Below are 26,806 nucleotides of genomic sequence, written 5' to 3' on the forward strand. Positions count from 1 at the left end.
TTTAGCTTAAAGCATAACTATTCATACAGTTCACGATTTGGGAGTTAGCAATGTAGACTGCTGTGAGCTGGGCTAACTTATACATCTTTGGTCAGCTTGTGGTCGGTGGCTTCACTCACTTGTCTAGCAGTTGGCTCACTGTTATTTGGTACAATACAGATATATAGTTGGGGTTCATCAGGAGATAGAGACCACACTAACTGTTTGAAAAGAGAGCAAGAATAAAAAACTAGTTAACTAAGTATAAAATTGTTAGCCAAGTAGCCGAAAGTGTAAAAAGAATTCTAAGGTAACATGGAGAAAGCAGTTTCAGGAGAAGTTTCCACCATTAGGGCTGAAGGAGACCTCTGAGTGTAGAGGATGTTACTTGGCTGATTTTTCAGGAAGAGTCTCAGATGTACTTCTGAAGAGGAGGCACTGCTAGTGTCTCGAGTGGTGAGAATTTAATAAAACTTGTTCTGCATATGTTGGAAAGAATGCAAACCATTTGTGTCATGGAAAGAACTTCTGCTCCTGGGAAAAAGAAACATTGTTGGCATGATGTTCACCAGAACTGAAAAGGGACATGAGCTCTCAGGAAGCCCATTGGTAACCAAGTGGGAGAAACAAATCCCTTGTTTCTTTTCCAAACTTGCAATCTACGTGTAGCTTGCCCTATTTGCACAGCCTAACTTGGAGCTACCTGGCAAAGCAAAAATGTAGTTTTTAGAATCCCAGATCCAGTACCACAAAGCAGAATGTAGAAGAGTGGTTTGGGAGCTAAGAGAAAATAAGCTTTTCAAGTGTCACAGGAGGTGACCTGGCTACATGTCTCTCATCTTCCAGCTGGTTGGCTTAGGGGTCTTTACATTGTAACCTCAGGTTCTTAGCACAGCATGTGGGGCAAACCTTAATGAACAAGCAATTTTGACTCTCTGCTTGCATTTGTTTGCTTTTCTTGCATTCACTAAAGTCATATACTAAGATCAGACTTGTGTGGGAGGACATGAATACAGGTAGTCAAGGACATGTTGGGGCTGTTATCGAATCCAGTGCACCAGTGCTCCCTCTGTTTGCAAATATCCATGATCCCTACCCCCTGCATGCAAAATACACGTGCTCTTCCAAGAGCTACACAGATTCTCATTAAAATTTGGCATCAGTGCCAAAGACCACAGTCTTGTGATCTGTAATCATTTTCAGAGACAGTTCCTGTGATGTGACTTCCCGCAAAACACACACACACACACACACACACACAAACAATATAGTAGCACAGACAAGGATAGACTCTACAGTAGGCACTCCCCTACAAAAAGGTGGAAAAAAACAACAGAGGCATATAGCAGTCAATGATCCATAAACTTAGGTCATCTTTTCCATCATTTGATTATATGTTAATTATAATTTTCTCAGTAAAACTATGCATTCAAAAACCAGGATGTTGGGAGATCCCAGGAGGGAATGCAGACTAGGACATACAGAACTGACTTCACTGCAAGTGTATGACAGGTGACATCATCATCATGATGGCATAAGATACCCCTCCTAAACTCTCCTCTTCTCAACAACAAAAATTTGACATCCATCCATGAACAAAAGTGACTTTGTGGGAGTTTGGGATCCAGCATCATACGCCAAGGGACCCAGAGGAGTTTCATCCACCTGTGCATCAAATAATAGGAAGATAGACCTCCATCCTGACTGTGGACCCTTCAGTAGCTTATGAACTGGTTCCAGCCCCTCTTGGCCATGGTCCAGAAGCATCTGGATAACCCCGACTTGGGCAGTCACCACAGACAAGAGAGCCTTTATGGAAGTCTGGGTTTCTAGAGGAGAAGTTCCAGCACTCCAGTGGAGCGAAAAATAAGAATTTGGACACATTAGAGTGGATAAGAGGAACAGTTTGACTTTGCCCACCTTCCCCAAGGTGACACAGCTAGGGCCAAGCAAGGCCATCCTGTGAGGGGGGTGAGAGGTGGGGTGGGAGGAAGAGCAAGTGAATGAACACCAGGCTTCCCCAGCTGTCCAGGACACTGCCAAAGAGACTCATTTCTCTCCTGCAGCATCCAGAGTGCTAAATTTGGGGTGAGAAGAGATCAGGAGAGAGGCACGTAACATTTTGGGGGAGCATTAAAGGGATTCGGTTCCTGCTGACGATGCTGTGAACTCCATCAGAAAGCCCACCCATGAACTTCTGGGAAAGCCTCACCTGCGGATCCCCCCGGCTAGCCTGCGGCACCCCAAGCGACAGGCATGCCTCACCCACTTTCCCTCACGCTGCAGCCAGCTCCCTGTGGATGCTCCTGAGGGTGGCGGCAGAGCAAGCTTTGCTGGACAGCTAGGGAGCACTTGGAGAAAGCAGGCCGGAGTCTGTGGACCAGAGAGAAACCAGAAACTTGAGCTGTAGCACCACTTTAGGGAAACAAAAGGGTGGCAGTCAGCATTGGGGCTGATGCGTTGCAGAATCCAAAGATATACAAGCTTAAGAATTCTGCCACAAGAGGGAGCAAGAAGTGTGAGTAGGTGTATCCACTCAAGGTCTGAGAAAGCCTCAGAGTCTGTAACAGTGCTCATGGAAGGTATTTCTTCCCTGAAGGCACTAGTAAAGACTGGAGGAAGTGACTGCTACTTCAACTGTGAAGACAGCACCCGAAACCCAAAGCAACACGAAAAATCAAGGCAACATGATACTACCAACGGATCACAATAATCTTCCAGAAACCAACCCCAAAGACAGGGAGGTCTGCAACTTACCCAATAAAGAATTCAAAATAGCTGTTTTATTTTTATGTGTTAATAATTATATATGATATTATTAATCTGTAAAATATACAATATTCATATATATGTATACATACACATACACAATGGAATACTGTTCATTCCAGTGAATGTATGTCTTTATTTAGATTTCTTTAATTTCCCTGAGCAATGTCTTATAACTTGTGGTAAAAGCTGTGCCCCTCTGTTAAATTTATTACTATTTTATTATTTCTGATGCTATTGCAAATAAAATTGTTTCCCTATTTTCGTTTTTGGATTATTCAATGCTCTTATATAGAAATAAAATTGAGTTTTATTTTATATGTCCAGCAATACAGTTTTATTCAGTAGTCTTTATTAGTTAATTGAAGAAAAGAGAAAAATGTATATTGTCATTTATATTTACCTATATAATTACCTTTAAGGTACTTTTTTATTTCTTCATGTGGATTTGAGTTACCATCTGGCTGTCATTTTGTTTCAGCCTGAGGTTTTCCCTTTAACATTTCTTTTAAGACATGGCTGGTAGTATAAGATCAAAATCTCTTAATTTTTTTTTTTTTTAATTTAGGAATATCTTTGTTTCATCTTTATTTTTGAATGATAGTTTCTCTGGGTATAAAATTCTTGGTTGTGAAATTTTGCTTTCAGCACTTTGAAAACAGAATCCCCCTGCCTTCTCTCCTCTAGTCCTCTTACTCCCCTAGCCCTAGGTAACCACTAATCTAATTTCTGTCTCTATAAAATTTGCCTATACTGGACATTTCACAGAAATTGAATCTTATGAGTTCTTTTGTGATTTGCTTCTTTTACTTAGCTCTGATCTCCAAACTAGTCTTCTAAATATACATCTTTATTATTTTAATTAAATTAATTATCTCAAAAAATTAATGTTCATTATTTTATTTATTTAATTTTATTTTTATTGGCAACTAACTTAATGTGTGAGTATTAAAAATAAAAATAGTTATAAGTGTGATCCATCTTACAGCTAACTTATTTTCTAAATATTTCTGGAAGAACCTTATGAGTACTTTTCACCCCATGTGACTGAACGTCCAAAAGTACTTCATAGAGCATCTAGGGCTGGGTCAAGTGTTTATAAAACCTTCCACTTTCCTTCACTGAATAAAGAACATTCAGGTAATTTGCAATATTTTTAGTGTACAATGTGATGTTTTCAATGAATAAAGATTTAATTATATGGAAGTTACCAGATTGTACTAGCCTTAGTCATATAACCAGTTTAGCAAAACATAAGTGAAAGTAAATTCTGAATTAAGCTCATCGAACATATATGCATTCTTAGTGGATGAGTGGTGTCTCTGGCATGGCTCTTCCTTCCCCACCACCACTAAATTGGAACTTGAGTTTTTTCTCAACATTCCTTTCTTACACACTATTATAGATCCTACAGATAACTGAGATAAACCCATCTTATAATCCTCTTCCTTATATTTATATATACCTCTTTTGTCCAGTCCCAGGCAAGGTCAATAGAAGGAGTCAGCATGAGGGTAAGTATGAAGGAAAATAAACGTTATGTTCATTTTCTTCCTTTCCTTTCATTATCATCTCCCAACCATCTAATCCACTAATATTTAAGAACTAATTTACAGACCCTATTTCTTATGCATTGCTCCAGTGGTGTTATATAATCATGCTTTATTTCTCTGCAAGATACATATTGTGGAAATTAAACACATTAATGTAATCTTTTCTACTAACTTTGAGAAAGTACCATCTAAATACTGCACATTCTGCATTTTCTTTTAATGTATTTTTCTCTAAGTGAGCATACTGAAACTGTTTTCATTATTACATACTTTTATTTTTAACAGTGCTTAAAATATGTATCTTTAAAATAGCATTTCTATAGCATCTCTCCCTCCATTCTAGCACTAGATTTTTCACTGTAGGAATACAAACTTCTTTTTTTGTTAAATAAAGATATGCTTTATTTAAGATAAAGATATATAGAGATAAAAACTTTACTTGAGAATTTATTGATTTGATTGCTTAAGTATTTTTTTTACTGACATACTATTTAAAAAGCTCTTTCTCTAACATTTTTAAATAGTTTTTTAGTTATTTCTTTTTCTTGATTTGCACCCTTATTGTTTATGTTTATAAATATCAAATACCTGGCAAGGAAAAATCAAAGAGAAAATATTTGTGTTAGTAAAGCTGCTTTATCTAAATTATTAAAAAAATATATACAGAAGCTGTACTTTAGAAGTGGATTAATGAGATTTATTTTAACTTTTTAAAAGTTTAAATGAGGTTATTTCTAGTATAATTTAGTGACACTATTATTTTTTAGGGCATCGAAAAAATTTGACCTTAAACAAAAAGAAAGGGGAACTTGATACTCTGCCTGCTGTGATCGCTACAGCTAGAAAACCTATCTATAAAGGTAAAATAATCCATGCTATGCAAAGATATATGAAATAAAACCTTATACTATGTTTCCAATGACTCCATTTACCAATCACCTCAAACCTACGGGCCCTCTCCTCCCGACAACATATTAGGAGCAAAGCCAAGTATATTTTTCCAAACATTTCTTCGTATACACACACACAGAGAACATATATGTTCTGTACAATAAGAGGATCATATGCATTGATTGTCCTCACCTCTGATCCAAGTAAATTTTTTTTAACATCTTTATTGGAGTATAATTGCTTTACAATGTTGTGTTAGTTTCTGCTGTATAACAAAGTGAATCAGCTATATGCATACCCATATCCCCATATCTCCTCCCTCTTGTGTCTCCCTCCCACCCTCCCATCCCACCCTTTGTGGTGGTCACAAAGCACCAAGCTGATCTCCCTGTGTGATGCAGCTGCTTCCCACTAGCTATCTATTTTCATTTGGTAGTGCATATATGTCAGTGCTACTCTCTCACTTTGGCCCAGCTTACCCTTCCCCCTCCCCGTGTCCTCAAGTCCTTTCTCTACATCTGCATCTTTATTCCTGTCCTGCCCCTAAGTTCATCAGAACCTTTTTTTTTTTTTAGTTTCCATATATATATGTTAGCATACGGTATTTATTTTTCTCTTTCTGACTTACTTCACTCTTTATGACAGTCTCTAGATCCATCCACGTCTCAACAAATGACTCAATTTCGTTCCTTTTTATGGCTGAGTAATATTCCATTGTATATATGTACCACAACTTCTTTATCCATTCGTCTGTCGATGGGCATTTAGGTTGCTTCCATGACCTGGCCATTGTAGATAGTGCTGCAGTGAACATTGGGGTGCATGTGTCTTTTTGAATTATGGTTTTCTCTGGGTATATGCCCAGTAGTGGGATTGCTGGATCATATGGTAATTCTACTTTTAGTTTTTTAAGGAACCTCCATACTGTTCTCCATAGAGGCTGTATCAATTTACATTCCCACCAACAGTGCAAGAGGGTTCCCTTTTCTCCACACCCTCTCCAGCATTTGTTGTTTGTACATTTTCTGATGATGCCCATTCTAACTGGTGTGAGGTGATACCTCATTGTAGTTTTGATTTGCATTTCTCTAATAATTAGTGATGTTGAGCAGCTTTTCATGTGCTTCGTGGCCATCTGTATGTCTTCTTTGGAGAAATGTCTATTTCAGTCTTCTGCCCGTTTTTGGATTGGGTTGTTTGTTTCTTTAATATTGAGCTGCATGAGCTGTTTATATATTTTGGAGATTAATCCTTTTCTGTTGATTCATTTGCGAATATTTTCTCCCATTCTGAGGGTTGTCTTTTTGTCTTGTTTATGGTTTCCTTTGCTGTGCAAAAGCTTTGACGTTTCATTAGGTCCCATTTGTTTATTTTTGTTTTTATTTCCATTACTCTAGGAGGTGGATCAAAAAAGATCTTGCTGTGATTTATGTCAAAAACTGTTCTTCCTATGTTTTCCCCTAAGAGTTTTATAGTGTCCGGTCTTACATTTAGGTCTCGAATCCATTTTGAGTTTATTTTTGTGCATGGTGTTAGGGAGTGTTCTAATTTCATTCTTTTACATGTAGCTGTCCAGTTTTGCCAGCACCACTTATTGAAGAGACTGTCTTTTCTCCATTGTATATCTTTACCTCCTTTGTCATAGATTAGTTGACCATAGGTGCGTGGGTTTATCTCTGGGCTTTCTATCTTGTTTCATTGATCTATGTTTCTGTTTTTGTGCCAGTACCATATTGCCTTGATTACTGTAGCTTTGTAGTATAGTCTGAAGTCAGGGAGTCTGATTCCTCCAGCTCTGTCTTTTTCCCTCAAGACTGCTTTGGCTATTCGGGATCTTATGTGTCTCCATACAAATTTTGAGATGATTTGTTCTAGTTCTGTAAAAAATGCCATTGGTAATTTCATACGGATTGCATTGAATCTGTAGATTGCTTTCGGTAGTATAGTCATTTTCATAATATTGATTCTTCCAATCCAAGAACATGGTATATCTCTCCATCTGTTGATACCATCTTTAATTTCTTTCATCAGTGTCTTATAGTTTTCTGTATACAGGTCTTTTGTTTCCCTAGATAGGTTTATTCCTAGGTATTTTATTCTTTTTGTTGCAATGGTAAATGGGAGTGTTTCCATAATTTCTCTTTCAGATTTTTCATCATTCGTGTATAGGAATGCAAGAGATTTCTGTGCATTAATTTTGTATCCTCCAACTTTACCAAATTCATTGATTGGCTCTAGTAGTTTTCTGGTGGCATTTTTAGGATTCTCTCTGTATAGTATCATGTCATCTGCAAACAGTGACAGTTTTACTTCTTCTTTTCCAATTTATATTCCTTTTATTTCTTTTTCTTCTCTGATTGCCATGGCTAGGACTTCCAAAACTATGTTGAATAATAGTGGTGAGAATGGACATCCTTGTCTCGTTCCTGATGTTAGAGGAAATGCTTTCAGTTTATCACCATTGAGAATGATGTTTGCTGTGGGTTTGTCATACATGGCCTTTATTATGTTGAGGTAGGTTCCCTCTATGCCCACTTTCTGGAGAGTTTTTATCATAAATGGGTGTTGAATTTTGTCAAAAGCTATTTCTGTATCTATTGAGATGATCATATGGTTTTTATTCTTCAATTTGTTAATATGGTGTATCATATTGATTGATTTGCGTATATTGAAGAATCCTTGCATTCCTGGGATAAATCCGACTTGATCATGGTGTATGATCCTTTTAATGTGTTGTTGGATTCTGTTTGCTAGTATTTTGTTGAGGATTTTTGCATCTATATTCATCAGTGATATTGGTCTGTAATTTTCTTTTTTTTGTAGTATCTTTGTCTGGTTTTGGTATCAGGGTGATGGTGGCCTCATAGAATGAGTTTGGGAGTGTTCCTCCTTCTGCAATTTTTTGGAAGAGTTTGAGAAGGATGGGTGTTACCTCTTCTCTAAATGTTTGATAGAATTCACCTCTGAAATCATCTGGTCCTGGACTTTTCTTTGTTGGAAGATTTTTAATCATAGTTTCAATTTCATTACTTGTGATTGGTCTGTTCCTATTTTCTGTTTCTTCCTGGTTCAGTCTTGGAAGGTTATACCTTTCTAAGAATTTGTCCATTTCTTCCAGGTTGTCCATTTTATAGGCATAAAGTTGCTTATAGTAGTCTCTTAGGATGCTTTGTATTTCTGCGGTGTCTGTTGTAACATCTCCTTTTTCATTTCTAATTTTATTGATTTGAGTCCTCTCCCTCTTTTTCTTGATGAGTCTGGCTAATGGTTTATCAATTTTGTTTATCTTCTCAAAAAACCATCTTTTAGTTTTATTGATCTTTGCTATTGTTTTCTTTGTTTCTATTTCATTTATTTCTGCTCTGATCTTTATGATTTCTTTCCTTCTGCTAACTTTGGGTTTTGTTAGTTCTTCTTTCTCTAGTTCCTTTAAGTGTAAGGTTAGATTGTTTACTTGCGATTTTTCTTGTTTCTTGAGGTAGGCTCGTATACCTATAAAATTCCCTCTTAGAACTACTTTTGCTGCATCCCATAGGTTTTGGATCGTCGTGTTTTCATTGTCATTTGTCTCTAGGTATTTTTTGATTTCCTCTTTGATTTCTTCAGTGATCTCTTGGTTATTTAATAACGTATTGTTTAGCCTCCATGTGTTTGTGTTTTTTACAGTTTCTTCCCTGTAATTCATTTCTAGTCTCATAGCATTGTGGTCAGAAAAGATGCTTGATATAATTTCAATTTTCTTAAATTTACTAAGGCTTGATTTGTGACCCAAGATGTGATCTATCCTGGAGAATGTTCTGTGTGCACTTGAGAAGAAAGTGTAATCTGCTGCTTTTGGATGGAATGTCCTATAAATATCAATATAAATCTATCTGGTCTATTGTGTCATTTAAAGCTTCTGTTTCCTTATTTATTTTCGCTTTGGATGATCTGTCCATTGGTGTAAGTGAGGTGTTAAAGTCCCCCACTATTATTGTGTTACTGTCGATTTCCTCTTTTACAGCTGTTAGCAGTTGCCTTATGTAATGAGGTGCTCCTATGTTGGGTGCATATATATTTATAATTGTTATATCTTCTTCTTGGATTGATCCCTGGATCATTATGTAGTGTCCTTCCTTGTCTCTTGTAACATTCTTTATTTTAAAGTCTATTTTATCTGATATGAGTATAGCTACTCCAGCTTTCTTTTGATTTCTATTTGCATGGAATATCTTTTTCCATCCCCTCACTTTCAGTCTGTATGTGTCCCTAGGTCTGAAGTGGGTCTCTTGAAGACAGCATATATATGGTTCTTGTTTTTGTATCCATTCAGCAAGCCTGTGTCTTTTTGTTGGAGCATTTAATCCATTCATGTTTAAGGTAATTATTGATATGTATGTTCCTATGACCATTTTCTTAATTGTTTTGGGTTTGTTTTTGTAGATCCTTTCCTTCTCTTGTGTTTCCCACTTAGAGAAGTTCCTTTAGCATTTGTTGTAGGGATGGTTTGGTGGTGCTGAATTCTCTTAGCCTTTGCTTGTCTGTAAAGATTTTGATTTCTCCATCGAATCTGAATGAGATCCTTGCCAGGTAGAGTAATCTTGGTTGTAGGTTCTTCCCTTTCATCACTTTAAGTATATCATGCCACTCCCTTCTGGCTTGTAGAGTTTCTGCTGAGAAATCAGCTGTTAACTTTATGGGAGTTCCCTTGTATGTTATTTGTCATTTTTCCCTTGCTGCTTTCAATAATTTTTCTTTGTCTTTAATTCTTGTCAATTTGATTACTATGTGTCTTGGTGTGTTTCTCCTTGGGTTTATCCTGTATGGGACTTGCTGCGCTTCCTGGACTTGGGTGGCTATTTCCTTTCCCATGTTAGGGAAGTTTTCGACTATAATCTCTTCAAATATTTTCTCTGGTCCTTTCTCTCTCTCTTCTCCTTCTGGGACCCCTATAATGCGAATGTTGTTGCATTTAATGTTGTCCCAGAGGTCTCTTAGGCTGTCTTCATTTCTTTTCATTCTTTTTTCTTTATTCTGTTCTGCAGCAGTGAATTCCACCATTCTGTCTTCCAGGTCACTTATCCGTTCTTCTGCCTCAGTTATTCTGCTATTGATTCCTTCTAGTGTAGTTTTCATTTCAGTTATTGTATTGTTCATCTCTGTTTGTTCTTTAATTCTTCTAGGTCTTTGTTAAATATTTCTTGCATCTTCTCGATCTTTGCCTCCATTGTTTTTCTGAGGTCCTGGATCATCTTCACTATCATTATTCTGAATTCTTTTTCTGGAAGGTTTCCTATCTCCACTTCATTTAGTTGTTTTTCTGGGGTTTTATCTTGTTCCTTCATCTGGTACATAGCCCTCTGCCTTTTCATCTTGTCTATCTTTCTGTGAATGTGGTTTTTGTTCCACAGGCTGCAGGATTGTAGTTCTTCTTGCTTCTGCTCTCTGCCCTCTGGTGGATGAGGCTATCTAAGAGGCTTGATGGGAGGGACTGGTGGTGGGTAGAGCTGACTGTTGCTCTGATGGGCAGAGCTCAGTAAAACTTTAATCCACTTGACTGTTGATGGGTGGGGCTGGGTTCCCTCCCTGTTCATTGTTTGGCCTGAGGCAACCCAACACAGGAGCCTTCCTGGGCTCTTTGGTGGGGCTAATGACAGACTCTGGGAGGGCTCACGCCAAGGAGTACTTCCCAGAACTTCTGCTGCCAGTGTCCTTGTCCCCACGGTGAGCCACAGTGCCCCCGCCCCCGCCTCTGCAGGAGACCCTCCAACACTAGCAGGTAGGTCAGGTTCAGTCTCCTGTGGGGTCACTGCTCCTTCCCCTGGGTCCTGATGTGCGCACTACTTTGTGTGTGCCCTCCGAGAGTGGAGTCTCTGTTTCCCCCAGTCCTGTTGAAGTCCTGCAATCAATTCCCACTAGGCTTCAAAGTCTGATTCTCTAGGAATTCCTCCTCCCGTTTCTGGACCCCCAGGTTGGGAAGCCTGACGTGGGGCTCAGAACCTTCACTCCAGTGGGTGGACTTCTGTGGTATAAATGTTCTCCAGTCTGTGAGTCACCCACCCAGCAGTTATGGGATTTGATTTTCCTGTGATTGCACCCCTCCTGCTGTCTCACTGTGGCTTCTCCTTTGTCTTTGGATGTGGGGTATCTTTTTTGGTGAGTTCCAGTGTCTTCCTGTCGATGATTGTCCAGCAGCTAGTTGTGATTCTGGTGTTCTCGCAAGAGAGAGTGAGACGGTAGTATTCTTTTTATGACTAATATTCCACTGTATATATACCCACCACATCTACTTAATCCAGTCATCTGTTGATGGGTACATGGGTTGCTTCTGTGTCTTGGCTATTGTAAATAGTGCTGCTATGAATATTGGGGCACATATGTCTTTTCAAATTAGTGTTTTCACTTTTTTCCAAATATATACCCAGGAGAGGAATTGCTGGATCATATGGTAATTCTATTTTCAGTTTTTTATGGAACCTCCATACTGTTTCCCATAGTGGCTGCACCAATTTACATTCCCACCAATAGTGTACAATGGTTCCCTTTTCTCCACATCCTTCCCAACATTTGTTATTTGTAGACTTTTTTGATGATAGCCATTCTGACAGGTGTGAGGTAATTTGTGTTTTTGATTTGCATTTCTCTAATAATTAGTGAGGCTGAGCATCTTTTCATGGCTTTGTGTGGACATTTTCACAATATTAATTCTTCCAATTCAAGAGCACAGGATATCTTTCCATTTATTTGTGTCTTCTTTAATTCCTTTCATCATTGTCTTATAATTTTCAAGGTAAAGTGTTTTTGCTTAAATTTATTCTTAAGTATTTTTTTCATGCTGTTGTAAAATGGATTTTTTTTCTTATTTTCTCTTTCAGATGTTTCACTGTTAGTATATAGAAATTCAACTGATTTCTGTATGTTGATTTTGTATCCTGCAACTTTATTGAATTCATTTGTTAGTTCTAACTTTTTTTGTGGAGTCTTTTGGATTTTCTATATATAAAATCATGTCATCTGAAAACAACTGCATTTTACTTCTTCCTTTCTGATGTGGATGTGTTTTATTTCTTTTTTTTCTCTAATTGCTATGGCTAGAACTTCCAGTACTATTTTGAGTAGAAATGGTGAGAGTTGGCATCCTTGTCTTTTTCCTGATGTTGGATGAAAAAGGTTTTAACTTATCACCATTGAGTATGTTAGCTGTGAGCTTGTCATATATGGCCTTTATTAGGTATATTCCTTCTATACCTAACTTGTTGAAACCTTTTATCATGAATGGGTGTTGAAAGTTGTTAAATTTTTTCTTCATCTGTTGAATTGATTATACGATTTTTATCCTTAATTTTGTTAATGGGGCATATCACATTTATTGATTTGCTATATTGAATCATCCTTGCATCCCAGGGATGAATCCCACTTGATCGTGGCTTATGATCCTTTTAATGTTCTCTTGAATTCTATTTGCTAGTATTTTGTTAAGAATGTTTGCATGTATGGTCATCAGGGATTGGCCTATAACTTTCTTTTCTTATAGTGTTCTTGTCTGGCGCTAGAGTCTGAGGTGTGGGCATGTGCACATCTCCTGTGGAACCGAGGTCTAGGTCTCTGCAGTTTGCTGCAGTGACTTGGGGAGAGAGGGGGACTCAGCTACAGCATGGGCCCTGGGATGACAGGGTGCAGTAGTGGCTTGGGCCCAGGAAGCAGGGTGCAGTAGCAGCATGGCATGGGGATGGTGGGTCAAAGCCCCAACTCTGGCCCAGGGAGGCAGTCACAGAGCAGCAGCAGTGCATCCAGCTGATAACCCATTAAAGCCAGGTGGGTCCAGATAGTGGCTACAGAGGGTGGAGTACAGAGCAGCAGCAGCCTGGCCTGGTAATGGTGAGTCAAAGCCACAGCCTAGGACCTGGGGTGAGGCTCAGCAGTGGCAGCTCATCTGGTTCCATAGGCAGTAAGGCGCTATGGCTTCCCAATCTCAGAGAATGGGGCACAGCAGCAACTGGGTCCTGGGGACAGGTCTTAGTACAGTGACAGCTCTAACCCTGGGGAGTAATGGGGGAGGGGTGTGGTAGCGGGGGGACTCCAGGCAGCTCCATCAGCTTGGGATTAGCACTGGTGCATATGTGGGAGTTCCCCATGGCAGTGAGGCTTGCTGGGGTTCTCCTCTCCTTTTCCTCATGGGGTGAAATTCCTCTGAGGGGATCCCTCCTAGCTGGCCTGGGCTAGAAGATGAGGTGACTCAGGTAAAATGCTTCCTGCATTTTTCTATGCAGCCATCCTTGGATTTTGAGCTCCTCCAGATTTCTGCTGCTTTTTCTTTGTAGTGCAGAACTCTCCTAGAGCTATTTTCATTGGTTTGCAGTTGTTCGTTTATTATTTTGCTTGTTTGTGAAGGAGACAAGCATTGGGACCTCCTAGCCCTCTATCTTGCTGACATCACCTCTATCATTATTTATTCAAATAAATCATGCATCTTTTTTGTTCCTTTACTTTTTAAAGCATAGTAATATATCTTGAAAATATTTCCACATCAGCATATCCAAATCAACCTATTTCTTTTTAAGTCCTTTATATCTGAGCATACTGGAAGTATGTTATTATTGGCAGTAAAAATATATTACTTAACTAGGCCTCTGTTAAATGGACACTTCGGTTGTTTCCAGTTTTCTTTCTATAACAATGTTGCAACATACATCATTGAAGTCAGTAGATATTTTATAATCCAATCTTGACTCCATCAGTTCAGAGATAGGAGTCTTCCACCTAAAAGGAATTGCCACTGTTTCTTCCCTGAAACTGATTTCTTTTGATTCCTTTCTTTTGCAGCTCAGAAATTGACTTATTTAAAACTGACTGATTTTTTGAAAAGCATAGATATATTAAGCATATACATTTTATGTATTCCAAAAAGCAGTATTCTAGTGAACTTGAACTTTTTGAAGTCCTCTATCAATGCTTCTCAAAGTGTGGTCCCTGGACTGGCAGCCTGGGCATTAACTAGGAACTTACTAGAAATACAAGTTCTTGGACCCCACCCCAGACCTACTGAAATAGAAGCTGTGGGGTTCAAGGCCACTAATTTGTTTAACAGGTTCTCTGGGTATTCTGATGCAGGCTAAAATTGGAGAAACATTTCTATAGAAACATAGGTAGTTAGATTTATGTACTCCTTTTCCATTTCCATTGTTAATATTTGTATATAATATTCTGTTTTTCATGCTGTCACATATAATAAAAATTATATCAACTATAATGAAATTTAATAGAACTATTTTTTTAATCACACAATAATTTTCCTTTAAAGTGCCATATACTGCTACCCGAAAATCTCTACCCCGCCCATACTTTTGAGAATAAATTAATTCTGGGCAAAATAAATAACATGAGCAAACTCGTCGAGACAGCAATGAAATTGCAAGAGTGGAAGCCTTATGAAAATAACACTGCCTTGAGTGGATGCTGCTTATTGAACAATAATGAGAAAGATCCTGAATAAACAGGGTAGACCCAGATCATAGAGGGTGAGTTTGAATGTTTGAATGGCTTTTCCTTTTTCCTAAGTTTGAAAAAGTTACAGTTGTCTTTTATTGAATAAATTACAAATGATGAAAATATTCACCTGATTCAAAATAGCAATGTTTAAACACTGCACAACCAATTTCAAAAAGGAAAGGACATAAACATAAATGCCCCTTGACAATAACCTAATTGATATGTGTTGGAGCATATTCTGTGGAATTTGTAATGAGACAAAATACAAGTGATAAGAATTTTAAAGACATGAATCTCGCCAACCAATGTTAATAATATTGTTGTTAACAATCTTATTATTATAATAATGTATAATATTGTATACATATATGTAACAGTCAATGTTATTAGCAATTTTAATAATAGTTAAGATATTATTTTTAACCACATTTTTACTGTGCCCTGGGAAGCATAAATATTATTGGATGAAACTGTCTATAATCCAGTCTGGATTATTACTGACATAGGTATTTAAACTTATAGAAAATCCTTTTGTACCTTGAATGTTACTGTATTTTGTCAGCAAGAATTAGAGCAGTTAGTAATAAATATTAACCTTAGTATTTTGGAGTTATGTTTTATATCAATATTTAATAAGGAAATTTGGATTTCTACAGAAACAATATAGAATAGAATAAAGTTGATGAAATAGTGGCTATCCTCTATAATCTCTCATTATAAAATATTATTTACATTGTATACAGTAGTAAAAAAGAAGTACAACTTACATGGCAAGAAGAAATCATCAATTGAGTGAGCATAAAGTATCAGTCAAGAGAAAATAAATGGAGGAATTCTTCACTAATTACTGATTATTTTCTGAAACTGTGAAAGGTCCCAGAGGTAATATAAAAATAATGTGTATTAATAACTTTTGTGAGAAGCTTATTACATGAGTGACATTGGGTAAATTTCAGACAATGTAGATAATTGTTGAGAGTATTTAATGAGATCATCTAAATAAAACTGTTTAGCATAAAAAAAAATAACTTTTGTGAGGGTTTTAGAGAGAATATATGCAGAAATGAATAGGAGAATTGTTGTTGCAAGTTGCCAATAATTGGATTGTGAGCAATGCAAATTTTATACTTCTCTCTAGAATTATTTTTCCAACATAAATTCAGCATAGCAGTCTGATCCTATGAATGGTGACTGCTGGACCCAATCCAACTTCTCAGTTTGCTTCTGTGGACTATCCAGATAACAGTGAATATAATTTATACATTAATTATGTGATCATTTGATTAAATGAGCTAATATATGTGCTAAATCAGTGCTTTTCAAGCCTATCTACAAAATAGGATTCACCTGGGGTGCTTTAAAAGCTACCAATTCTCTGCCCCAGCCCCAGACCAATTAAACCAGATTCTTCTTAAGTGATTAAACTGTGCAGCCAGAGTTGAGCACCATGATGCTTATTATTTGATGATATAAGGGCAATCAACTGATACCTCAGCCCATATACAAATGGTTGTGGCTGGTTTTTTTTTTTAATCCGGATCTTGTAGCTACTGGCCTAGTGGGGCCCAATAAATAGATTCAGTCTATATTGGGCTCACTTAAATGTTCCTTCTCCCAGACCACCTCGTTCATGGCAATTATGACTTCCTCTCCAAGCACTCCCCAACAGAATTTCCTGTAATAATGGAAATGTTCTGTATCTGTGCCCTCCAGTATGGGAGCTATGAGCCATATGCAGCTATTGAGCTCTTAAAATGTGGTTAGTATATTTTAATTAGTTTAAATCTAAATAGCAATATACGGTTTGTGGCTCCTATATTGGACAGCACAACTCAAGAATTATCAGTGATCCAGCAACCAATCAGGACCTGGGAAGGCAGTGAGCTATCCAGAAGGACATATAGGAAACCTTTTTACTGATTAATGACCAGTACAACTAAATATATCTCCCAGGAGAAGTAGGAGCAGGAGTAGTATTTCAGCAGAGCTGTTGGATAAGATGTAATGCTTCTTAGGATAGCAGGATGGCCCTTAATATTGAGCAGACGATGTCAGTTTCAACCACAGACTCTGAATAGATCAAATTTGGCCAGAATTAGTGGGCAAAAGTGAGTAGGCTACAGCCTTTGGAAGGCTTTAGTTGCCTTCAAAGATAAGGCAAGTCTCATCGGTTCTTGAGGAGGTCAGATAATTAGTAGTCAGGGCACAGTTATAAGAATGAATATCTAATGATCTCTAGAAATTCAATAATTCCTTTGGTTTTATTGTGATTCACTCAAAACCTAAAAACTTTTAGAGATCATATTAATGCTTTAAGTAAACTGAAAAAGGCTCAGTGAGTATTTCTCTAGACTTCTGAATATATTTTTTACTATGGTTGTTCTAAAAATGGTACTGCTAAAGAGAGATCTGGACTACCTAATCCAAAGTTTAATGTGAGGTCTGCTTTGGTATGTAAATGAGAATATCATCTTTATAAACAAGCTCTGTCCAGAAGGTAGTAGAATAATATTTTGTTCATAAAAATTATGTGATCATTCATGCTGTTGAGGCTTATTCAGTTGGCAAGAGTACCTCTAGCATTCCATTTTCTATTTGTCACAATCCCTAATTGAAATCATATTATTGGTATCTTAAACATTCAGTTCCAAAATGTCTCATAGAGCTGGTCCAGGAGATTAGAGCACAACAGGAGCAGATAGTAATCTAAATGTAACCACTTGATATTTTAGTATGTGATGAGAGGCAAAAATCCTTATTTTTCTTTTCAAGAACATGAGATTACTTGGGGGGAGGGGCGTGGTTCAAGGAACATATTTTCCCCCTCTGTATATTGGTGGCTAACTTCTTGCACAGGGCCATGATTTCAGGTGCGGAGAGAGAGTAGAGTTTCCTAGATACCAGATTACACAGTTAGGTTCCTGAGGCAGGAGCATCATGCAATTGTTTTCTGATTTAGAAAACAATTCTCAGTTTGTTTTGCTTCTCCCTAGGTCAATGAGCACTGCAGTGGCAAATAAAATGGAATTTTTAAACAGGGTGTAGGCAGTAACTGTAACTTACAGGATATGAATTTTCAACAGAAATGGCTGAATCCCTGGGCCAGGGAATAGAGGTATTGGTCACTAGCATCCAGGGTATTGATAGCTTCTTATTGAGTGAAATCCTGGTCCATGCAGCTGCTTGACATTTCGAAGTCTATCATTGCTTTAATCGAATGGCAGGAACACACAACTCAAGAGTTTCACGGAGACATAGACTGCTATCTCTGAACATACAGACTGGGAAGAGAAAAAGCATTGTGATTGTTCTCCCTCCCATACCTTTTCTACCCTCCTATCACCTTCCAGACAGTCAGGTGCCTGAGTTGCAGATGGCAAGCTACAGGCTGGGTGCCCATGGTCAACTTTCTCAGTTCCCCAAGATACAAGCATAATTCCTATCTTAGAATTCCCAAGCCTTTCAGTTTGGGCATGGGTCAGAGTGGTAGAAACTATCAAGGACACAAGTTCATTTAAATTGCTCAAGGTCATAGAGCACATTAGCAGCAGATAAAGGATGGGAACCCATAAAATTGGACTCTAAAGTCCAGGATTTTAATCTCTAGTATATATCCCACCAAAAGGCCATAGTCCATAATAGCCAGCTTTACAATGTTATTTTAAAAAAATTATTCTGATATTTGTTTAAAATGGTAATGAAGACTTTATTCGACACTATTGCAGTAGGGGACAAAGACTGAACTCAACTCCAAACATAGCAAAAACAGCTGGGGATTTACAGCCAATGAGCAGAGTAAGTGAGTGGATCAGTGGATGTAACATTACTAAGAGGAGGCATCAGGGGTGGGGGATTCCTACTAAATTACCCTAACAGCCTTCTTGCTGAAGGCAGGCCAAGGACAGGGCCAAGTATGAGGCCTACTTGAAAAGAGGTCTTAGAGGAACCCAACCAAAGTTTACTAAAGGAGGGATTCTTTGTCAAGGTTCAGCTAAAATGAACTTCTTAAGCATTGAGAGAAAGATCATTGATTTTGAAAACCAAAATCTCTAGATAATATTTTGAAAAATGCCATGCAGTTAGTGTAGAATTTACTCTAATGATGAGAGATGCACAAAGCTGAAAGTTTTAGAAATGCTTGTGTGTATATTAGAAGTTCAATTAAATGAAAAATATAACAACTTGGTTTATTTTCAGAACTCTTCTTTACCATGTGGAACAAATTTGAAGCTAAGATAAAAGCCTCTGTTGCTGATGTTAAGAAAGGAGATCTCTGTTGAAGTTCCAACTTGCTTCTATTCACTCATGGCCCTGTAATGCCTTCTGGTGTGGTGTAAAAGCAATTAAATGAAATTTGAGCTCTGCATGTCTTGATAATGTCATAATTATTTGTGTCAATTATTTGCAGATCTGTTCTTTATGATACTATATAGAGAAAAGTCACTGCCATACATTTCTTACACTTCCAGATAGAGGAACTGAATTTAGAAAAGATTTTGCTTTAGTTTTTTTCATATTAAAACTGTAAATTCATTGATCAGAACAAAGTTGTTATTATTTATGTAATATTTATTAAACCTAGTGAGACTGCAAATCATACTACTAGCTCTAGCTGAACTATAAAAGACATTATTTATAAATTCAGAGAACTTATTCTGTGTGGGAATGTTATTAATTAATATCAAGTTTAATTGGTATTAGTGTTAAAGGAACATTGAAAAGAATAAAAGGAAAAAACTTGTAAATATTAAGTTAGTAGTCTAGTATCTTTATTGTTGCCTTGTTTTCTCTTTTGGCCCTGAGACTGATGGATTTTCATGACTGGTTATTATCTAATCATGTGCCTCTTTTTATGTGAAGATGTCTTTTATTTATTTTTAGGATATTATTATCAGCTTCTAACAGTTCTAAATATTATTAATAAATATTTTGGTTCATTATCTGTTTGAAAACTGAAATGAAGTAAAACTAAATAAAATAATACTCTCATGTATTTAATTAGATTTTTTTCCAGAATCTAGAATTATTGCACCATTTCAAAATGTGCTTATGTTGATAGGCTACTGATTTAGTAAAAAAAAAAATCAGTAGGTATTTAAATTTCTACATTTAAGAATGTTTTGACAGTAACACAATAAGAGGAGGGGACTTTAACACCCCCACTTTCACCCATGGACAGATCAACCAAAATGAAAATAAATAAGGAAACATAAGCTTTAAATGATACATTAAACAAGATAGACTTAATTGGTATTTATAGGACATCCCATCCAAAAACAACAGAATACACTTTCTTCTCAAGTGCTCATGGAACATTCTCCAGGATAGATCATATCGTGGGTCACAAATCAAGCCTTGGTAAATTTAAGAAAATTGAAATCATATCAACTATCTTTTCCGACCACAATGCTATGAGACTAGATATCAATTACAGGGGGAAAAACCTGTAAAAAATATAAACACATGGAGGCTAAACAATACGCTACTAAATAACCAAGAGATCACTGAAGAAATCAAAGAGGAAGTCAAAAAATACCTAGAAAAAAATGACAATGAAAACACGATTGCCTAAAACCTATGGGATGCAGCAAAAGCAGCTCTAAGAGGGAAGTTTAATGCAATACAATCCTACCTCAAGAAACAAGAAAAATCTCCAATAAACAACTTAACCTTACACCTAAAGCAATTAGAGAAAGAAGAACAAAAAAACCCTAAAGTTAGAAGAAGGAAAGAAAGATCAGAAACAAATGAAAAAGAAATGAAGGAAACGATAGCAAAGATCAATAAAACTAAAAGCTGATTCTTTGAGAAGATAAACAAAATTGATAAACCATTAGCCAGACTCATCAAGAAAAAAAGGAAGAAGACTCAAATCAACAGAATTAGATATGAAAAAGGAGAAGTAACAACTGACACTGCGGAAATACAAAGGATCATGAGAGATTACCACAAGCAACTATATGCCAATAAAATGGACAACATGGAAGAAATGGACAAATTCTTAGAAAAGCACAACCTTCCAAGACTGAACCAGGAAGAAACAGAAAATATAAACAGACCAATCACAAGTACTGAAATTGAAACTGTGATTAAAAATCTTCCAACAAACAAAAGCCCAGGACCGATGGATTCACAGGCAAATTCTATCAAACATTTAGAGAAGAGCTAACACCTATCCTTCTCAAACTCTTCCAAAATACAGCATAGGGAGGAACACACCCAAACTCATTCTACGAGGCCACCAGCACCCTGATACCAAAACCAAAGATGTTACAAAAAAAAAAAACTACAGGCCAATATCACTGATGAACATGGATGCAAAAATCCTCAACAAAATACTAGCAAACAGAATCCAGCAGCACATTAAAAGGATCATACACCATGATCAAGTGGGGTTTATCCCAGGAATGCAAGGATTCTTCAATATATGCAAATCAATCAATGTGATACACCATATTAATAAATTGAAGGATAAAAACCATATGATCATCTCAATAGATGCAGAGAAAGCTTTTGACAAAATTCAACACCGATTTATGATAAAAGCCCTGCAGAAAGTAGGCATAGAGGGAACTTTCCTCAACATAATAAAGGCCATATATGACAAACCCACAGCCAACATCGTCCTCAATGGTGAAAAACTGAAACCATTTCCACTAAGATCAGGAACAAGACAAGGTTGCCCACTCTCACCACTATTATTCAACATAGTTTTGGAAGTGTTAGCCACAGCAATCAGAGAAGAAAAAGAAAGAAAAGGAATCCAAATCGGAAAAGAAGAAGTAAAGCTGTCACTGTTTGCAGATGACATGATACTATACATAGAGAATCCTAAAGATGCTACCAGAAAACTACTAGAGCTTATCAATGAATTCGGTAAAGTTGCAGTATACAAAATTGATGCACAGAGATCTCTTGCATTCCTATACACTAACGATGAAAAATCTGAAAGAGAAATTAAGGAAACACTCCATTTACCATTGCAACAAAGAATAAAATACCTAGGAATAAACCTACCTAAGGAGACAAAGACCTCTATGCAGAAAACTATAAGACACTGATGAAAGAAATTAAAGATGATACAAACAGATGGAGAGATATACCGTGTTCTTGGATTGGAAGAATCAACATTGTGAAAATGACTCTACTACCCAAAGCAATCTACAGATTCAATGCAATCCCTATCAAACTACCAATGGCATTTTTTAACAGAACTAGAACAAAAAATTTCACAATTTGTATGGAAACACAACAGACCCCAAATAGCCAAAGCAAACTGAGAAAGAAAAAACGGAGCTGGAGGAATCAGGCTCCCTGACTGCAGACTATACTACAAAGCTACAGTAATCAAGACAGTAGCTTTGGCACAAAAACAGAAATATAGATCAATGGAACAGGATAGAAAGCCCAGAGGTAAACCCACGCACATATGGTCACCTTATCTTTGATAAAGGAGGCAAGAGTATACAATGGAGAAAAGACAGCCTCTTCAGTAAGTGGTATTGCAAAAACTGGACAGCTACATGTAAAAGAATGAAATTAGAACACTCCCTAACACCATACACAAAAATAAACTCAGAATGGATTAAAGACCTAAATATAAGGCCAGACACTATAAAACTCTTAGAGGAAAACATAGGGAGAACACTCTATGACATAAATCACAGCAAGATGACCCACCTCCTAGAGAAATGGAAATAAAAACAAAAATAAACAAATGAGACCTAATGAAACTTAAAAGCTTTTGCACAGCAAAGGAAACCATAAACAAGACGAAAAGACAACCCTCAGAATGGAAGTAAATATTTGCAAACGGAGCAACTGACAAAGGATTAATCTCCAAAATATACAAGCAGCTCATGCAGCTCAATATCAAAAAAACAAACAACCCAATCCAAAAATGGGCAGAATACCTAAATAGACATTTCTCCAAAGAAGATATACAGATTGCGAACAAACACATGAAAAGATGCTCAACATCACTAATCATTAGAGAAATGCAAATCAAAACTACAATGAGGTATCACCTCACACCAGTCAGAATGGCCATCATCAAAAAATCTACAAACAATAAATGCTGGAGAGGGTGTGGAGAAAAGGGAACCCTCTTGCACTGTTGGTGGGAATGTAAATTGATACAGCCACTATAGAGAACAGTATGGAGGTTCCTTAAAAAACTAAAAATAGAACTACCATATGACCCAGCAATCCCTCTACTAGGCATATACCCTGAGAAAACCATAATTCAAAAAGACTCATGTACCACATTGTTCATTGCAGCACTATTTACAATAGCCAGGACATGGAAGCAACCTAAGTGTCCATCAACAGATGAATGCATAAAGAAGATGTGGCACATATATATGATGGAATATTAGCCGTAAAACGAAACAGGGACCTAGAGTCTGTCATACAGAGTGAAGTAAATCAGAAAGTGAAAAACAAATACCGTATGCTAACACATATATATGGAATCTAAAAAAAAAAAAAAAAAAGTTCTGATGAACTTAGGGGCAGGACAGGAATAAAGATGCAGACGTAGAGAAAGGACTTGACACAGGGAGGGGGAAGGGTAAGCTGGGCCAAAGTGAGAGAGTAGCACTGACATATATACACTACCAAATGTAAAATAGATAGCTAATGAGAAGCAGCTGCATCGCACAGGGAGATCAGCTTGGTGCTTTGTGACCACCTAGAGGGGTGGGATAGGGAGGGTGGTAGGGAGACACAAGAGGGAGGGGATATGGGGATATATGTATACATATAGCTGATTCACTTTGTTACACAGCAGCAACTACACAACGATGTAAAGCAATTATACTCCAATAAAGATGTTAAAAAAAAAATCTTTCATCTATAGGAACTCAGTATGTAATATACAGTCATTATAGATCCCAGAGACAGATTGAAAGTGGTTTCTTTGTCACCTCAGTGATACACAGATTGACAAATTTTATACACAGATATACAAGTTTTAAGACTATATGTATATATGTATATATCTATATATTTCATCAGCACAGTAATTTATTTTGATAAATGTGAGACCTGAATGTGAGATGTAGGGGAAGGATAACATTTTATCCTCTTTTCTCTACCTTCATTTTGTAGAATATATTTCTTTAAATACCCTAGATTTTAGAGCACAACTTGTAACAAATCATATACAACATATAATTCTTCTCCATGTAGAATTACTTTTACAACTTGATTTTTTTTAACATCTTTATTGGAGTATAATTGCTTTACAATGGTGTGTAAGTTTCTGCTGTTTAACAAAGTGAATCAGTTATACATATACATATGTTCCCATATCTCTTCCCTCTTGCATCTCCCTCCCTCCCACCCTCCCTATCCCACCTCTCTAGGTGGTCACAAAACACAGAGCTGATCTCCCTGTACAACTTGATATTTGAAAGATGGTTTTTTGGCCTCTACTTAGTGTATCTAGCTACAATAGTCTCGCTTTCTTGATTGTAGGAAGTCTCTCAGTGTCAGAAATGGTTCTTAACATCGAGTCAAATTCTACCTTCATATAAGTTATTCCTGTTGGTGGAGCTTGAGTAAAACTGAAAAATATTTTAAAGGCAGATAAATGAGACAATATTAAAAGTAGAGTCCTGGGTCAGTGCCTGGCACCAAAGGTGACCTAATTATTATCATCAGAACCATTGAAAATGCTTTATAAGCTTCTCTTAATTAAGAATAATCCTTTAAGTACAATATTGATTGAAGAAAATCAAATTATACTGGTAACTGAAATTCAAGACAAAAATAATGTATGTAAACACTAAACTCTAGTCAATAAATTTGTTTCTTGCAGGAGTACAGGCTACCAATTCTGAATATACGTGTATACTGGGGTTGAACAAATAAATACAGGAATGATGGAATGTAAGAGCCAGGTTTCTCAGTGCTGGAGAGAGAAATTATAGGTAAGTAAGTTGGAAAGTCTAGAATAAACCCCATGGTAATGGGTATGTCGGAAAGTCTTCATACTATTTTTGCAACTTGTATGTAAGTCTAGAATTATTTTTAAAACATTTTCCAGTAATCACCCAGAGAGTATTTGTATAATGAAATGACAATATGAACAGGAAACCCTAAATTTAAGATTTGGACAGAAGAACAGGTTCTGTTTGGTTTTTTTTTTTCCATTCATTTATTAAATCAGTTAAAATTCAGTGTTTATTATATCCAGGCACAGTGTTAATTGTTAGGTTTACAAGGGTAAACCAATCAAGCATCATTTCATCAACTCAGAATCTAATGAGGGAAACATGTTAAATGAATATGTATATAGTAAGGTGAATTATATACAGAATTTGTGAATACATAAGTATGTATAGTACACATATCTACGTATAACACTTTTTTTTTTTTTAAAGGATTTTCTTATTTATTTATTTATTTATTTATTTATTTTTGGCTGCGTTGGGTCTTCGGTTCGTGCGAGGGCTTTCTCCAGTTGCGGCAAGCGGGGGCCACCCTTCATCGCGGTGCGGGGACCGCTCTTCATCGCGGTGCGCGGGCCTTTCTCTACCGCGGCCCCTCCCGTCGCGGGGCACAGGCTCCAGACGCGCAGGCTCAGCAATTGTGGCTCACGGGCCCAGCTGCTCCGTGGCATGTGGGATCTTCCCAGACCAGGGCTCGAACCCGTGTCCCCTGCATTAGCAGGCAGATTCTCAACCACTGCGCCACCAGGGAAGCCCCTAACACTTTTTTTAATTGAAATATTGTTAATTTATAATGTTTTGTTTCTGGTGTACAGCAAAGTGATTCAGTTATATGTATGTATAGACTTTTATATATATGTAAATATATATATACTTTTATATTTTCATATTCTTTTCCATTATAGTTTATTACAAAATATTGAATATAGTTCCCTGTGCTATACAGTAGGACCTTGTTGTTTATATATAGTAGTTTGTATCTGCTAATCCCAAACTCCTAATTTATCCCCCCCTCCCCACCCTGAACTTTCCCCTTTGGTAACCAACCATAAGTTTGTTTTCTATGTCTGTGAGTCTGTTTTTGTTTTGCAAATAAGTTCATTTGTATAATTTTTTAAGATTGCACATATAAGTGATACCATATATTTGTCTTTCTCTGTCTTACTTCACTTAGTATGATAATCTCTCTCTTTAGAGAAATCAGCTGATAACCTTATGGGGGTCCCTTGTAACTAACTCTTTGTTTTTCTCATGCTGCCTTTAGAATCCTCTCTTTAACTTTTGTCATTTTAATTATAATATGTCTTGGTGTAGGTCTGTTTGGGTTTATCTTGTTTGAGACTCTTTGTGCTTCCTGTACCTGGATATGTTTCCTTCTTTAGGTTTCAGAAATTTTCAGCCATAGTTTCTTCAAATACATTTTTGATCCCCTTTTCTCTTTCTTCTCTTTCTGGGATTCCTATTATGTGTGGATTGTCTTGCTCTATATTATCCCATAGGTCTCATATGTTGCTTTCATTTTTTTTCATTTGTCTTTCTGTCTGCTTTCTGATTGGGTGATTTCCATTATCCTCTCTGCCAGATCACTTATTCATTCTTCTGCATTATCTAGTTTGCTATTTATTGCCTTTTGCTCAGCTTTCATCTCAGCAAATGGGTTTTCTAATTTTAATTGGCTCATCTTTATAGTTTCTAGTTCCTTGTTACAATGATCTGCATTTCTATTGATAGCCTTTCTTAACTCCTTCAGTATTTTTATTACCTCCTTTTTGAACTTGGGATCTGGTAGACTGGAGAGGTCTGTTTCATTGTTTTTTCTTTCAGGGGATTTCTCTTGTCTTTTAAGGGTTCTGTTTTGATAATATATGTTTGCTTTCATAATTTAACCATAATACTGCAAGATTATGTTTCCTTTTTCCAAAGTGTATAGAACACATCATATATGCCTCAGAGGTAAGGATAAAGTGATTGACATTAAAAGCCTTGGATAAAGCTTAATGCCCAACGACTGTAAGAATCAAATAGGATAGTAGCAATGAAAGTGTGATGAAGATATGAGGTATGTAAGAAACAAAATAAACCAGGCTGTTCAAATAGAAGTCTGAAAACAAAATTGGATTTAATGGCTGAGTGGCAAAGGAAGAATGCACCACACAGGTCTGACTTAAGTGAGTTGTCCAAAATGGAAAT

The 26,806-nt window shown here is 36.9% G+C and overlaps 1 protein-coding gene across 1 annotated transcript in view; it reads left to right on the plus strand.

The window, feature by feature from the left end:
- CCDC7 (coiled-coil domain containing 7) overlaps positions 1–26,806 on the plus strand; it is a 327,643-nt gene that overhangs the window by 296,389 nt on the left and 4,448 nt on the right. Inside the window, exons 39-44 of the mRNA XM_057544500.1 lie at positions 4,227–4,262; positions 5,069–5,161; positions 14,473–14,689; positions 15,404–15,542; positions 18,858–18,986; positions 24,484–24,595. Of these exons, the coding sequence (XP_057400483.1) occupies positions 4,227–4,262; positions 5,069–5,161; positions 14,473–14,519 (176 nt within the window). The 3' untranslated portion in view covers positions 14,520–14,689; positions 15,404–15,542; positions 18,858–18,986; positions 24,484–24,595. The remainder of the gene's footprint in view (positions 1–4,226; positions 4,263–5,068; positions 5,162–14,472; positions 14,690–15,403; positions 15,543–18,857; positions 18,987–24,483; positions 24,596–26,806) is intronic.

This window comes from Balaenoptera acutorostrata, chromosome 3, assembly GCF_949987535.1.
Source record: "Balaenoptera acutorostrata chromosome 3, mBalAcu1.1, whole genome shotgun sequence".
In the NCBI taxonomy this organism is placed as follows: domain Eukaryota; kingdom Metazoa; phylum Chordata; class Mammalia; order Artiodactyla; family Balaenopteridae; genus Balaenoptera; species Balaenoptera acutorostrata.